This window comes from Hemibagrus wyckioides, linkage group LG17 (assembly GCF_019097595.1).
Source record: "Hemibagrus wyckioides isolate EC202008001 linkage group LG17, SWU_Hwy_1.0, whole genome shotgun sequence".
Taxonomy (NCBI): domain Eukaryota; kingdom Metazoa; phylum Chordata; class Actinopteri; order Siluriformes; family Bagridae; genus Hemibagrus; species Hemibagrus wyckioides.
In genome coordinates this window covers 8,862,822-8,879,569 of record NC_080726.1, presented here as the reverse complement: position 1 = coordinate 8,879,569, position 16,748 = coordinate 8,862,822, and the positions used below count along the sequence as shown (strand labels likewise).

Here is a 16,748-nt window from a genome sequence, read left to right as displayed (position 1 = left end):
TCTCTCTCTCTCTCAAATCTGTTGCCAGCTGGAGTTAGACCCATGACCACTAATCTTTTGTTTGCTAACTCTTGGTTAACAAATTAAAGTAAACAATGCTGAGATTGCAACAAACGTAACTCCAGATTTGATTCCAAGTCTTTTATTTATTTTTTGGAGTGTATACAAAATCAAACCATTTAATCTTCAGTGGACGTCTTCAGTTCTGCTCAGGTAAACGAACCAAAAAACCTTGGCTCATTTTGCAGTTCAGACCAATACAGAGATGTTATTTATTTATTTGTTTGTTTGTTTGTTTGTTTATTTGTTTACTTATTTATTTCTATCCAGTCAGTCTTCCATGCCGTATCTGCCGACGCTCTCCTGTTCGCACTTAATGTTTCCTCCAGTTTCGTACAGATGATTCATTCAATTGTGCGAAACTATAGCTGCTGCAGATTACCTACGTTTTCTCGATTGCACTATTCTAGTGTAAAAGTCAAACCGCAGAAAAGGCCAGCGTGACATTCTGGTTGTGGTGTTCTACTTACACACTGCATGTTGTATTATATATAAAAAAAATTTAAAAAATGGCCAAATACGTGTACAAATCCTGAGAGCATGATTTCTATAAATGTAGCACAGTAAATAGTTAATGGACATAATGGAATCTTATTGACTGATTACGGTCAGATCAATATTATGGATATATTGTGAGGAGTGTGTCTGCAAACACATGAGCTAACATTTGAACTCAAATCAATGTTCTGTTTGAATTTCACAATAATATTGACAGTATAAATATGAACTTTTACTTAATAAAAATAAAAAAATAAAAAATAAACAGAGCACAAAAATTTAGTTTGTCAACTAGAAAATGCAAAAATATTATATAGTTTTTCTATATGATTGTGTACACTAGACCAAACAGACATGTTAGCAATTTTTTACAGGATTAACCACTTGCTGGGAACAAGTGGGAACTGTGTTCCCAGGAGTTTATAGCTATAAACTGTGTTCCCAGGAGTTTATAACAAAGAGTGCTGTACAATAACTCTCATTTATAATTCAATTCTCTTATAGTTGCTTCTAGTCTTATATGTTTTACAGTTATTCCTGAATAATATGCTTAAGTGTTTTTATGTGATGGCCTGCTGAAAGATCCTGAGAATTTAAAGGGTTAAATGTTTGCAGGCATTGTCCCTCATGATCAATAAACTCTCAAACATATTTAAGGTCATGCTGATCTCGGACATTGTCAGTCAGCAGTAAGGGATCAGCGGTGCATGAAAGCTGTCTGAGCTGCAGATATGGCTTTTTTCAAAATATTAGGTTTAGCTTACACAGTGGCACAAGTCCTAGTGCCATGCCTTCCTCCAATTCCTCTGTCCAGTGAAGTCCTATCTACTGACAAGGTGAGAACCAATGGGTGTCTTTCTTTAATATTGAATCAGATTATAGCATGATAATATGACGAGTATGTCTATTAAGAGTTTAAAGTTTAAAGCTATGGTTTTGAGTTTAAAGCTATGGCAACGAACCCACTGATGCAGTGGTTAACGGGAAAATCCCCTTAGATAGTTTGACCTTATAGACCTTATAGTACTTATAAAATTAAATGAAATCTTTAGCTCTTAATAACATAGCTTATATTTGTTCTTCATGACCGCTGTGTGACAGTTCAGTCCATGTATTTGTATATACACACCATATTGATGATTTTTATTATCCCTTTCCAATTCAGTATTTAGGAAAGTGGTATTTCGTTGGAGTGGCTTCATGGGATGACGAGGACATTGCAAGCTATAACACACTGGATAATTCAGTTGCTGAACTGAAGAAAGGTGAAAACAACACTCTGATTATGGTTGGAGCTTTGCATCAGTGAGTAACAAGCAACTAATCCACTTGATCAGTAGCATAAGTAACTACCCCTATAGGGACTTTCCAAAATAATTATCCATTTCATGAAGTCTATGATTCATTCACACTCTGGTTTACACCCAAATGCCAATATTTTATCTGTAAGACACTGTAACACACAGTATGAGGGGTTTATTTATTCAGATGCTCCAAGATCATTAGTTTTTTTTCGCACAAACTCAAATTCAACTACAGTAGGCATTCCTGAATGAAACTGTGTTATTGCAGGAATGATCAGTGTTTAAACATGGCCTGGGTTTACCATATCAACCCAGATCTGGATCCACTCTTGACAGAGGGTCAGGGTAAGCTTTTAGATGCATTTACAATGTTATCCAGCAGAATCAGTGAGTGATCTTTGCATTTGTGTTTATTTGAAAGCGTTTCATTGCTCGAAACAGTGTTCTTACTTTTATTCTTTTCATCCACCTAAAGATGAAAATCTTGGAGTGTTCTTGGATGGAAGATGGATAAAATGCTCCTCCTGTATGCTTGTCGCCAAGCTTCATCCCAAAAATGGCTTTCTAAGAATCATGTTATTTGGTCAGTCAGTTTTAACAGTTTAGTTTTAAGTTACTTAAAATAATACTCTAGTCTGGCAGTATAAAGTTGGTGAAGCATATTTTATACATAATGATTGTGGCTTTTGCATGCATTGCATCAAATCAAATTTTGCATGCGAGGAATTAAAGCACTCTTGGTTTGTCTTTACAGCACGTAACGAGTCGACAGAGGACTTGGTGAACAACTTTAAGGCAAAAATGAAATGCTTCAGTCTTATTGACAAGTTTTCAATAACTCCACGGACAAAAGGTGCGTGATAATTTGCTACTGCTTCTTTGAAAGTTCCGCAGGTGCTTCTGTTAACTCGGTGCAAATTACAGAGAATAGAGAAATGCACCTACTCAGAAAAATGCCAGTGCAATGTGATGTACTGATTCTGTCTTTATATGTTCAGTGGACAATCCCCATGTCTGTCATAAATATCTCTCTCCTGTTTCAGAGTTTTGTAAGCTGGAAGAAAAAAAAAAGCGGAGGTAATGAGATGACCTGAGAGCAGCTGTGTGTCTGATCCTTCCTGAAAATTCATACAGCTTCGTTCTCAGCACTGTTGTTATAGTGAATAGCTATAATATCCATTCTCTTTTTCAGCTGAAATAATAACACTCAAGTAATATCATTTCAGAGGAATTATGAATACATGAATACATATATCGTATTTAAAATATTCATATGTATTCCTCAGTGCTGACTACTCGTAGTGGCTCACCTGTGATGAAGAGACTTCAGCATGTACAAGATGAAGATCCTCTCCTGGAGAAGCAGAGCTGTCTACATTTTATTAGTTTGACGATTTAGAGCTGTCAGATTTACATCAATCAAATAAAGTCTGTGATTTTGTGGTGATTTTGTGGTTATTACACTTCTTTAATATGTAAAATGTATGTAAATAAGGTTCTAAGCACTATAAATCCATTTCAGGGCCATGCTTCCAAGGTTTAGCATGCTACCTTATTTAATACTCTAGATTCAGCTAATTAAAATATACTTTCATGGGCTGAGAAGGTGAAGAAGGTGAACGCTGTGGCCCTCAAGGACACGAGTTTTAGACTTTTGCTATAAATAGTATTTCAGTATAACCCTAAAGTTTATTAGCATAAAGCATGCTCAAGTAATGTGCCTTAGGAGCTCGAGACAGTACATCCTGAGCAGGGAAGACTAGTTGTGATATTAAATGGTAGGATTAAAAACAATATAAACAAAAAACAAAGATATACCCCCCCCCCCCCCCCAACTAAACCTACAGTTCAAACATCGGTCCTGTAATTTATACTATAATGATGTATGCTCTCTCTGTCTAATTTTATCTCCATCAAGACTGAATAATCTGCCTCATGTATGTTTACACTCCCTAACGTAATTCACATGTACCTTCTCAATCGCGGCTAATGATTTATAGCCGACGAGTCGGTGAAAATTGTTTCATTAAATTTTATTTGTCACATACACAACCGCACACAATACGACATGCAGTGAAGTGGAAAACAATAGAATTACAATAAAAATAGAATATATTTACAGTAGGAAGTAGGAAAGGGGAAACTAAATAGACAATATAAAAATATAATAATGAATACAGGTTTGTGGCAGAACAGCTCGACTATAATGAATAATATAATATAACTGTAGTGCAATTTTAATCAGGAAAATCAAAGCTAGTGGGCATTTCACTCTCTGTACTTACTTGACACTGTCCCTGATAGGTTGCAGGAATGTATAGACTGAACTAGAAGGAAATCTGCCCCTGCCCTGTGTCTTTTCTCTGTTATTCAGTGTATGTGTTTGGCCCTATGCTTCAGACTCTGCACCGTTATCACGTTTTCAAATCAGGTGTGTGACAAAAACTAGGCCAAGACATAGCGGGGAATTCAGCCAGTGTTTCATGATTGTGTAGGTAACCACAAGAGGAATGTCATTTTACTTGCTCTGTGGACATGAATGGAACAGTAATGCTGTTTTTAACATATCAACACTTTTATGTTTCTCATTCCCTCTGTTTCGCTTTCTGTTTTTCCTCCCATACAAATGAAAACAGAAAGACATTTGCCTGTGCTTTAGCAGCCAACATGGGGGAAAAAACTCTTACAGCTCTGCAAAAGAGTTTCCCACACAATCACTGTCCACCTACATGTTGATGTTTGTTTCAGCCTTTCTCTGAACTATGTTCTTCCTTCTTTGATAAATGCTGAATGTTTGTTATGTGAGTACACTGATTATGTCTTCTTTTCTTTTTTTTTATAATAAATTTTATTACATTTTCATTATTTTCTTCTATGTTTTTGCCAAATATGTGCGACGTGAGAAAAGAAGCAAAGCTAACAAGTCAGCTGGTAACCTTTTGACACTAAATAAGTACTTCTGCATTTCACCTGCAGAAATATAGCTGATTTATTGTTGTTTATGTTATAACCTTGTAAGTTGCATGATCCAGGGACAGCACCAGTCTGAGTATGTGTGTTTATATCTTGTGGGTGGGGTATGTTGTTGCGTGGGTGTCTCTGTGTCTTTGCAGGAAAGTACAAGTGGCTTACCCGGGGTTGTCCCATATATTGAACACCACTGAATTAGTCTGTGAAAAAAAGAAGAAAAAAAAAGAACCCTGAGACAAGTATTGTCACTCGAAATGTGGAAGTCAATTGCATTTCATTTTACATGAATACCTTGCATGTATTTCTTTCTTCTTCTTCTTTTTTTTTAAAATAATAAATAATAAATGGCGGCCTTGGTGTGCTGAGAATATTTATTTTTTATTTCATAGTATGCAAATAAGGTTGGAAGCAATTATAAAAAGCCAAGTATATAATTCCATTGGAGAATAGAAGAAAAAGCCATGCATTTTTTTTTTAAATGACAGCCTAAATAAAGGAACATCTGTGAAACATGATTTTTAATCTTATTTCATTATCAAATTGTCATTTTTCCTGGAAAAGTATGTGTGATGTAATGAATGAGAAGCAATTACAGGGGCAATTTAGTACAGGCATGCCTGCTGGAATGTTTTTAGAAGGCAGAGTAAAAAACTCAGAGAACTGGAGAGTCAAACCGGGGACCATGAGCTATCCATTGCATCACCATGCACATACTGAGAAATTGTCCAGATGATTAAATTCTATAGTTTAACTGAACCTTAAAACCCATTTAATCAGTGATAAAAACCAGTATGTAATATAGTTAATATAGATGCACTGAATCTGAAGCAGTCAAAGACTTTGAATGCGACAAAAGCTGAAATACTTCAGAAAACCTACTTTGGTTTCAAACATATTGAATTTGTTGTATATGTCATGGTCATCACGTGACTTCATAGCTCTGGGAAATGATAACTTGAGCTGAACTTTCTCTAAATCTATAAGAAGAAGATGTCCACGTTGCTTGAGTTTCTTTTCCAACCACAGGGTGAGTGAGAGAGTGAATCTCTGTACCAAAAGAGATCAAACTAGGGGAAATCCTGTGGGCAGAGTTGATGTATGTGACTGGAACAAACACATATTAGTTCATTGGTCTTTACACTACATGAGGTGAGTACATTCTCTCTTAACTGATTCATAGAAATATGATTTCAAGTTAGACTTACAGAGGTATTATTTGAATTTACTTGCTATCTTGGCATAGAGCTGTGGATAATGGGCAAGAAATAATTATAATGTGCAGAGTAATTTAAGGCTTGTGGCATTAATTAAGTATAGTACATTAATGAATGTGATAAGAAATGGAAGACCTTAAAAGTGATGTAATACAAATATGCAACAGTATGAAAAGAGGATATATGCTCAGACATGCTGATAATAAATCAGCATCTATATATATATATATTCTATCTCTCTCTCTCTCTCTCTCTCTCTCTCTCTCCCCACATATAGATAGATAGATAGACAGACAGACAGACAGACAGACAGACAGACAGATAGATAGATAGATAGATAGATAGATAGATAGATAGATAGATAGATAGATAGATAGATAGATAGATAGATAGATAGATAGATAGAATTCAAAATTATACGATCATATTTACCACTAATAACCACGTGTGTTTCCTGTTCCTAGGATTCCTAATGAAAAGCAACTGTGTACAATTTACTTTGACACCCACACTGTAAAAGAACTCAGACTTTGTGAAGAATTCCCTGAGACCTAGAAACTGTACATGCCAAGTTGTTGTCTAATTCAATGTAGGACTTGATGTTTCACTCACCTGTGGGTGAATTCTGTGTGTGGGTTAAAGGGGAAAACACCTTGGAAAGGTGAAAACCCACTGTTCTGTCACATCACTCAGCACTGTTTTAGCTCCACTTGAAATAACACACACACACACACACCACATAAATGCTGAGCACCCTTCATATCAGCAGCTATTTTAATCTTCACGTTTGCTTTTAAATGAGAAGCTCCATGATTGGTGGTGTTACTACAGATTGTGTGGCTTCTCTATTAACAACCTGTTTTCTCTGATACGTTCATGTAGCAATGCAGAACCACAGCTACAAGTTCAGCTTCTTGGTCGGCTGGTGTTGCCTACTGTCCATCTCCCTTGTGATCATGGTCGCAGTGATTACTAAAGGGAACAATCAGGTACACATCTCAAATCAAAATATTTGTGTAGCTATAAGCTCAACTTAACTCAAGCAATGTGATAAATGGACTATACAAATTTTATTTTATATATTTTATTCAAAAACAACCCTAACCCTAGCTGATTCTTCTAATAATAATTCCCATACAGAGGACGGAAAAAATAAAAGCAGACGCTCATGAAGGTAGGCTTGTTTTTGTGTTTATTTATGAGACTAAAGATGTAGGTTTATTTTCATCTGTAAATGGTAGTTGTGTCTGAGATGATGTGTGATTTACACCAAGTGAATTTGTTGAACTTGTGTTCGATGAAATCAGATTTCAATTCCATGGCTTTCTTTTCGTAGGTGAACCACATCCTACAAAACCTTCAGGTGAGAAATTTAATGTTGTCACTCTATTTGTGAAGCAAATGCCCTCTATGCAAAACATTTGTCTGATGTCTTTCAATACATAGAGTAATCAAAATACAAGCTCTTAAATAGATGAACAACAGTTTAGCAAACAATTTTGAGGTAGGCAAACATATGGAAAAGAGACAAACAGGAATTTATTTATTTTATATAGTCTTTTCCTGTTTCACTTATTATATATGCCACAAATGCATCACATGCTTCTTTAGTTTTATATCGTAATTGTAAATGGTTACATATTACATATATGTATTGCATGATGAAGACATAGGTGATGTCCAAATCCCTGTATTTTATGTCTGACGGCTCTGCTTGCATATATAATTATATTGGTTTATAGAGGCTCTGATTGTCAACTAAGTGTGAACATTATTTTTTAAGGTCCTGACCAGAGTTCAGTAAATTACATCCATCTTGTGTGGGGTAAGCAATAGGTTTATTTCCCTTTCCCTCTCTCAATGAAACAAAACTCAGAAAGGGACTTTCAGTCACCAGATGATTTCATTATTTTGTTCCTTTTCTCTGTTTTTTTGAGGAAGTGGCACGCATGCTCTTATTATGGATAAACTGATCACTGGTTGACTAAACGTAGCTAACACTATTGGACAATAGTGCACAAGTATAACCTGCTTATCCTCCTGCTGTAGGCATTAAAAATCAAGACTGTCAGTATACAGAAACAACTCAGTCATGTTTAAAAATATGCAGTTACAGTATTCTTTGTTTAAGAATGAAAGCACTTGCGATTATGGAACCTCCTACTTATTGACCACAAATGTATCAGGCAATTTTTTTTTTCTCAGTTAGCTACCATGTAACTGAAATACCTGCATTAGAAAGTGTTCGAGACCCTAATTAAATAATAAACCAGAAGGAAAATTCAAAACTGAAATCGTAGGTGCATGGAAAAGGAGATATTGTGGGGAGGGGGGTCTAATATCCGCTGCTGTTTGGAAGTGGGTGTTCGTACGTCTCAATGCGGTTAGATTTATGACTAGGGCCTACACGTATGGAACAAATTTATCTGACTAAAATCTAATGTACGTTGGTTTCAACTCACAACTATTGCAAAAAAAACTGACACTGCACACTGATCTGTCCACCTCTGCATGGCAATGCATAATTTCCTCCTACAAGTTTAATACAGACTATTCTTTAATTCAGTACAATCCTTACAATCTGTATTTATATATATATATATATATATATATATATATATATATATATATATATAGGAAACAGCCAGATCTTACAACATTATACAGCCTTAACTGGACTGGGGAGACCCTTTATATGATCAAAATTGGACTTTTCTACTATACATATTTATAAAACCACAGCTTCTCTTGAACTTTTGAAATGTTTCCATTTTGCACATACACACACTGTCCACCTTATTTGGAGCTCAGGTAATGAATGAAGAAAAGGAGTGATCTGTGTGACTACAACCATGGCATTGTTGTTGCTGCCAGAAAGGCTTGTGTGGGTGTTTGGGAAACAGCTTATTCCTGTGAATTCCTGTGAATTCATAGAATGGTGTGTTAAAACAGAACACATAACAAGTCTGCAGGCTAAAATACCATTTTGAGTAAAGATATCAGAGCAGAATGACCAGACTTGTCTGAGCTAAAAGGAAGTCTGTTGTAGCTCACTGTAATTGTATTGAGCAGAAAAGCATCACATCACATCAAACCAGGAGGATCTCAATACCAGATCACCAGTTTCTGAAATGCTCAAACCCCCCCATCTGGTGCTAACAACCATGTTGTTGTTGTTGTTCTTCTTCTTCTTCTTTCGGTTGCTACAGCGGATCAATCAGCTCCCACGTTTCAATTTGGCACAGGTTTTATTCCGGATGCCCTTCCTGACGCAATCCTCCCATTTTATCTGGGATTGGGACCAGTACTGAGAGTTAACTCTTCAGTGGCTAGGTTAGCGCCCATGGTTAAAGTCACAGATATCACATTTTCTTCCCTTTCTTATGTTTGATATGAATATTATCTGAAGCTCTTGATGTGTATCTGCATAATGTTTTGCACTGTGTTGCTGCCACATGGTACACACACACACACACGGAATTTACAGCATTCTAATATCAGCATTAAGCACAGAGACTGCCATTCAATGAGTTTTCTTTTCATTTTTTAATGTGCATTCATTGATGTAATGTTTGGTATAACAGGAAATGAAACATCACCATGGAGACACAGCTCTTTATGCTTCTGCCCTAACACCACCCTCCTCCTGCAAAACGACTTGGTCGAAATTACAACCGGAGGATTTTACCAAACCTATGCCCAGGTCACTTTCATAGACAAGGAAAAAGAGGAGGGCACAGTGACTTTGGTTGCAAATGAGAACGTCCCTGGTAAAGCAGCCCGGAAACTGAGCGAGGCCGAGCATCGAGGCGGTACCGTGTCTATGTCGGCGGTGATCCGTCTGAAAAATGGTGACCGTGTGAAACTTCACATCAAACCACCTTCTTTGATACTAAGGGATCCTTCAAAAACATACTGGGGTCTCTATATGCTTGATAAGCAAAAGGACAAATAAATACAAGACAAGTTCCTAATTACTTTACAGAAGTTATAATGCTGAAACAGACAGAGCTGATATTTGTCTTTAGCAGCACTCTAGTTGAATTCTCTAGAAAGGCTTGAGTAAACACTTTATATCATGTGGCTTCTGTGATTCATGCTATCATGGTCAGAGTTATAATGAGAGGTCAACAAGAGGAAACTCTCACTGAACTCATCTACAGTATACGTTGCTAAAACCAGAGGTCACATTGGCTCTAGGAATGTACTCAATAATGAAAAATTGCAGAGAGAGAAGATTGTGAATCTCTCTGTAGTCTCCATTGTCTATCTGACATCAACTCATGTATATGTAATACACAATGTGCAGGTCATTTAATTATCTTAATTTACTTACTTAATTACTGTATCATTGAGGCACATCTCCTCTGTATTGTCCTATGGGTTTTTGTTTAAGTTTTTTTGCTCTGGTATATTGACTGTTCTCAGCCCTTAGTGGTATTATAGAATCTACACTGAATGCCGTTTTTAGGTTTTGCTTCGCTTATATGATGTGTCAAAATACTTTGTTTAGAATTGTGTTATTATGTATTCTAAATATGTTTTAAGTGTAAATGATAAATTGGTTATTTATGAGGGTTATTTAAATCAATTGAGATTCCTTTTATTTACTTAAAGGTCCAACACTGTACTGTGTTAATCTGACATAATTCATGCAACATGTAATATGGATGTTTTGCAATACACATTGTCATATTTCTAACTACTTTCTTCTTGGCAATAAAGCTCTTTTCAAAAAGAATACAAGTAGAAATACTTCTTTTATTAAATTAAACACCACTCTGATCAACATATAGCCCTATATATGAAAACTATATGCATATTCATGCCTCTGCTATTCCTCACCACACGACGGCGCTAGTGAACCACACGTGCCATCTGATCCGGGTTCTTTAGCCCATCAATCATTTCACAGTTCTAACTTAATTGGAATATATAACTGCTCTATAAAATGTTACTCTTACACTAGACTGCTTTGACATTTATGACAAAAAGCAGGTGCATTCATATAAATAAGTTAAAATTACCAGTTTATTTCCTGTTTGATCACATGAGCAAGCTTTTCAGTATAAAGCGGTAACACACAAGAACTGTGAAAGATTAGTAGATCATTTGAGTCTTTATCAAACCGAAAGAATGCTACAAAATTCAATATAACGTGCTTTTCTGTAAACTTAGCTTTGCCATTTATTATTAATGAGCAGCAATTGCGCTGAATTGTTCGGAATTTGAGCTTTGAAATTTGTTTGAGATTTTAATTCAATTTTTTTTATAGTTTGTGTCTTTTATTTCGATTCGTAAACCTAATTGCTTTGCTCACTGTTAATCCAGCATTGTTCTTTGTGCCCCACATGCTCTGCTGTAAGTCATGTCGGAAGCAGGATGTCCAAATTTGGTCTATATACTAGGTAGGTTTACAATTTGTGGTGTAAGCTCCAAGAATAGCTCAGGCAACGACTCATTACATCGGTTTCTCCTACATCAGTTTTAACAGAACAAATACCTGACCTCAAAATTTTCTTTAGTCTCATGAACATGGAAAAGATTTCCCGGCCTTGGAACTGAGTATGGATTTTACTTTCCACCTTAAATGTTTCTTCAGTGTCTGCACAATTAGAGCAAATGTTGGTTCCCTGATAAAGCTAAAGCGAGGGTCTTATCTTTCAGTGAATCATTTGCTCTGACAGTCTTAAATCAATGGTGACTTAACAATCCATTGAAAAAAGAAACAGTAAAAAGCTGTCTAAGAATCATAAACGGTGAAGTTTACTTACATTAACCAGAGCGTGTGGGTTCATTGCCAATAATATAATGCTGTAGACACTTCTTTGCCATTTCTTTCCTTGTTTGTTTGTTTGCCTTGTCATTTCCTGTAAGCTAGTGGTTTTAATGTGCATGTACACAGGAAACCGAACACCCCTGCTTGACTCTGCAGATTACACTGTTTAGCAATGCACTGTGTTCTATGCTTTAGTGAGTATGAATCACTCTGTTGGTCTCTGCTGGAGTGCAACACTTTGCATGTTCCTTCAACCTTTGAATCTTCATCCAGTTATTTCATTACTTATTGCGGTATTTAAAAAACCTTAACCATAAAAAGTCCCACATCGCCTGTTAAACTTATATTTATGACACATTACATATCCTGTATCCCTTAAAGCCATAATTACATGCGCTGTCATTAGGTTATAACTAGACAAACTATAAGAAAACTTAAACTGAACTGAAAAGTATTTTGTGTGTTAATGTCTATGATGGAAGTGTGTGTGACTGGAAAAAAAAAAGTCCAATATTATGGTACACATACAGCCTTCTCGCAAATATGTAACATTAAATTTACTTAGTGGTGGCAATGGAGCTTCCATTCACTGAACCCAAACCACAACTGACATGAAAATGCATTCCAGCGCTATATCCCTCAGTTTTATAGGCTGCTTCTCTCTTTTTTCCTGCTAATTTCAGATATTTAGTTATTCTTTTCAGGTCAAAGATTTTTACATCACTGTCCATTTTGTCAGACATTGATAGATATAAAGGAGGCATGAGGATGTCCACTCATTTGGACCCTTCCCAGGGCAAGAAAGTAAATATATATATACATATATATATATATATATATATATATATATATATATATATATATATATATATATATATATATATATAAATAAATAAATAAATAAATAAATAAATAATTATTAAATAAATAAATAACAATCATGGACCAAATTATGATTAGAGCACTATTTTAAGTAGTATAATTTAGCACAATTTTCTGATTACCACTAACCTACACACGGTTTACAGCACAATAGGCAAGTATGTACTATTATATTTATTTACTGGGACCTTTAGGGTTTCCATCTACAGTAAATGCACAAAAAAAAGCAAAATCCTTATTAACCTCATTAACATACTTGATTAAATAACAAAATAGTGTAAACGTATATAAAATAGTGTAACGTATTATTAATATATTACATAATAATAATATATAATATTATATATATATATATATATATATATATATATATATATATATATATATATATATATATATTTATATATAATATTACATAATAATAATATATAATATTATATATTATTATTATGTAATATAATAATAATAATAATAATAATATTTAGTTGTTGTAGTAGTAGTAGTATTAAGAAAAAGAAGAAGAAACATATATAATATACTATTAGGAATTACAGATGATTGATTATTAATTAAAGCCAGAACATGTGACAATAGTACATTATAATAAAAATTTTATGTAATATAGAAGCTTTATGGAAGGTGATGTTTATTTATGGAAGAAGTCTCCAGTGTAAGTGTTTGGGAACAACCAGTAAGTTTCCCGCCTCACTAGGAATCTTCTGCTCACAGACTTAACATACTAAAATGCTCCATTGTTTGCTGACTTCAAATAACCTCACACTGATCCGGAGATTGGCGTTCTTGTCTGTTCACTATATAATAGCCTACACATATGAGTAGAAAGGTGTTTGCCGTATGTAGATTAGAGGTGGTGGAAAGGCTTGGTTATAATGTCACCAGGAGATGCAGCTAAAATCCCCTGTAATGAGGGTAATGGAGGATGATCTCGGAAAGGAAGGAAGCAGGGATGGTTTCAGGCACAAACCTGAAACGGAAAGATGCTGTGTAGGTTAAAGCACACTTTGCATCGAGAGTTGTGGGCCAGACACAGAGCAAAGAGGCTAGACGGAGAGTAGGCGGAGAAGGTGCTAAGAAGGAGGAATCCACATATTTGCCTTGGTGAATTCTAACCACACCGATATAACCGCAATTCCCACCCATCCTCTTGTAAAAGACACCTAACATCTGAAGTGGCTTTATTGTCATGCTTTTGTTATTTCGATAGGCGCCCTCATTGTTCAATGACTCATCCGACATTAACATAAATGACATTTGGATGCCGCATGTACAGTACCAGCATAAGTGCCATAAAGCACTGAAAATAAAATCAAAGGCTTTATGAATCTTAAAAATAAGAATGTTGAAACAATTGGCAGAACTTCACAGTTATGACACTAATTTACTATAATTGCCAATTACAGTTGTCATATGGAGGCACACTGCATTACAACACTTCCTGTTTAAGGAATAAACAATGTGTAGTTAAACGAAGAACAAACATTAGCCCTTCAGCTCCAAAATGGAACATACATCAGCTTGTTATTTTGAAGTGACACTGTGACTATATATAAGTGACTATATTACAAAAGTTAATAAAAATAATTAATTTAGTTAATAAAGGAATAATTTTACATGTCAACATTTTATGCAGTTTAGAAAAGGATTATCAAGGTCTCTGTGGTTCATACATCATTTCCTTTATTAATAAGGTCAGTGATTTTTTAAAAATAAAAGTGTGAGTAATGTTTATTAATAAATCAAACACAATTTCTCTTTGCTAATATATATTATTACTAGCACAAAGCATTTATGAATGGGCCATTCAGACCTTTTCAGTGCAATTTGAACTTTAGGAAAACATTTGGAAAATAATACATACATAGTCCTTAACTACGTAATAAATACGTAGTTAAGGACTTCATTTACTGAAAAAAAAAATACTGAAACATTTTAACCCAATAACTAACATAAAATGTCCATCCTGTGATAAGTGTACAATATGGAATTCTTGAGAAACCTTAATTGTTCAAGAGTGTTTTCCAATTAGGAAGTGTTCCAAGTAAAACCCTTTCAGGAAGCTAATTATAAGCTAAGAGAAAATACACTTATAATATATATAAGCTTATCCGATCTATACTTGGGTCACGGGGAGCCTGTGCATATCTCAGGCGTCATCGAGCATCAAGGCAGGAAACACCCTGGACGGAGTGCCACTTATAATAGTTAAAAATCTATTTTTGATCCATTAACTAATAGTCATTGTTTTAGCCAAAATCAATGAACTACAAGTAAAATACTCCTGCACAAAAAAGTGGACATTGAAATAACAATCAAATGTGGATTTCTGATGCTTACATGTAACTTCATGTTGAGCTATCTTCAAATCTAAATAACTTTTTTGTTGGACATACACAACTGTAAAAGAATGTCTTAGTATACTCTAGCATTAAAATTTCCCACTTGAACTAAGATGCCCAAACCTGTTCCAGCATGATAATGCCCCTATGCACAAATTGAGGTCCATGAGGACATGATTCTCAAAAGCTGGTGTGGAAGAACTGAAGAGTTTTGCACAAAGCCCTGAACTCAACCCCACTGAACACTTTTGGAATAAACTGGAACACTAACTGCATCCCAGACCTCCTCATTCAACATCAGTAGCTGACCGTACTAATGCTCTTGTGGCTCAATAAGCAAATCCCCAAAGCCATGTTCAGCAATCCAGAGGAAAGCCTTCCCAGAGGTGTCGAAGTTCTTACAACAGCAAAGGGGGACTAAATCTGGAATGGTTCCCACAAGCACTTATGGGTGTGATAGCCAGGTGTCTAGTCAACATTTGGCCGATTGATAGACAGACATACTTTACTTCCTAAATTTGGGAGCTGTAGATTTAAGAGTGTACATGCTTTAAAAATAAGTGTTCTTTGGATAGTTGAGGGTTCTAAGCTCCTACATTTCTGATAGTGAGACAAAACATGAAATCTTGAAACTTCCAAAAGAATATTCCTTAAAGGAGTCTAAAGTTATGTTCTTTTTGACATTAGGGCTTATTCTGAATAACCACTCTAGACTCAAGTTAAAAAGAAAAAGAAAAAGAAGTCAGACACTTTTATTTTTATGTTATTCTTCCACCAAAAACTGAGGTCACTTCCTTTGTGTGGTGTCAAAATTGAGCACAACTGTGTTTTGAAGACAGTCATTGTATGTATCTGTAGAAAAACTTTAGAACATTGTTGAGAAATTTATTTTAACATACTTGTTAACATAAATATCATTTTGAGGAAATCTTACAGCATCCTGAATATTCAGAAGTGTCTGTTCAGCTACCTCTTTGAATAAACCTTTTATGGCATTGTTTCTTTTTTTAAAGTTTTATATGCGCTAATCTTTTTGAAAGGGAAACTAATATAAAAAAGTGAAGCAGAAAAAATTATTTGCATGGTTGCTAGGGGATGCTTAACTTGTGTGCAAAACCACATAGCATTTCAGAACTAGTAAGATGGTATTTCCCTTGGTATGTCTTGCCTGGAGAACATCACTAGGTGATGTCCATCACACAGTGGACCGGTCACTTTTTAAACTTGCTTTCATAGAACAATGAGTCAATGACCTTCAGCAGAAACCCCAAAATCAATCATGAGATCACTCCAGACTTATCTGACCACATGTAAGCATCCATTGTGCTTACTTGTTTGCTGATATAATCACTTTGCCAAAGGCGGTTTTAGAGATACTAGTTTCATTACATCATTTTGTGCAAGGAGGGGCCTTAAAAGACTTCACCACAACATCTGAAGATCTGATTCTGGAGCCTTGGCAAACCCCTTTCAGAAAGGTTGTATGAAGTTCATGAAACACTAGATAGACACCATCCACAGTGCTGTGACACAATGGCTGGGATACACACCTTTACTGTAGATGGGGATTCGCCAGTGTACCTGAAGCAAAGGTAGTATTTTGCGAATCATAGCTAATCAATGATGCTTTACAGAACAGCTACAAGTTACAGCTGGTATGGGAAGAATCAGAGGTAAAGCTAGC

The 16,748-nt window shown here is 35.4% G+C and overlaps 2 protein-coding genes and 1 long non-coding RNA gene across 4 annotated transcripts; 2 read left to right on the top strand and 1 right to left on the bottom strand.

Annotated features, from left to right (window-relative positions):
* The first annotated feature begins 1,233 nt into the window (after positions 1 to 1,233).
* On the top strand, positions 1,234 to 3,309 carry apom (apolipoprotein M). The gene is made up of 7 exons (XM_058412922.1): positions 1,234 to 1,394; positions 1,724 to 1,863; positions 2,131 to 2,207; positions 2,338 to 2,445; positions 2,617 to 2,715; positions 2,906 to 2,939; positions 3,149 to 3,309. The coding sequence occupies exons 1-7, from the start codon at positions 1,290 to 1,292 to the stop codon at positions 3,162 to 3,164; spliced, it is 579 nt and encodes a 192-aa protein (XP_058268905.1). The 5' UTR covers positions 1,234 to 1,289; the 3' UTR covers positions 3,165 to 3,309.
* On the bottom strand, positions 2,616 to 12,005 carry LOC131367556 (uncharacterized). Of its 2 annotated transcripts, XR_009206948.1 has the most exons (3): positions 11,821 to 12,005; positions 6,903 to 7,018; positions 2,616 to 6,755 (listed from the first exon to the last, which is right to left on the bottom strand). It is a non-coding gene; the product is annotated as an uncharacterized LOC131367556 (long non-coding RNA). The 2 variants fall into 2 exon arrangements; XR_009206947.1 differs by having other exon boundaries at positions 2,616 to 7,018.
* lta (lymphotoxin alpha (TNF superfamily, member 1)) lies at positions 6,791 to 10,429 on the top strand. The gene is made up of 5 exons (XM_058412924.1): positions 6,791 to 7,035; positions 7,187 to 7,220; positions 7,383 to 7,409; positions 7,830 to 7,871; positions 9,631 to 10,429. Exons 1-5 carry the CDS (start codon positions 6,931 to 6,933, stop codon positions 9,999 to 10,001), a joined length of 579 nt encoding a protein of 192 aa, XP_058268907.1. The 5' UTR covers positions 6,791 to 6,930; the 3' UTR covers positions 10,002 to 10,429.
* Positions 12,006 to 16,748: the final 4,743 nt, after the last annotated feature.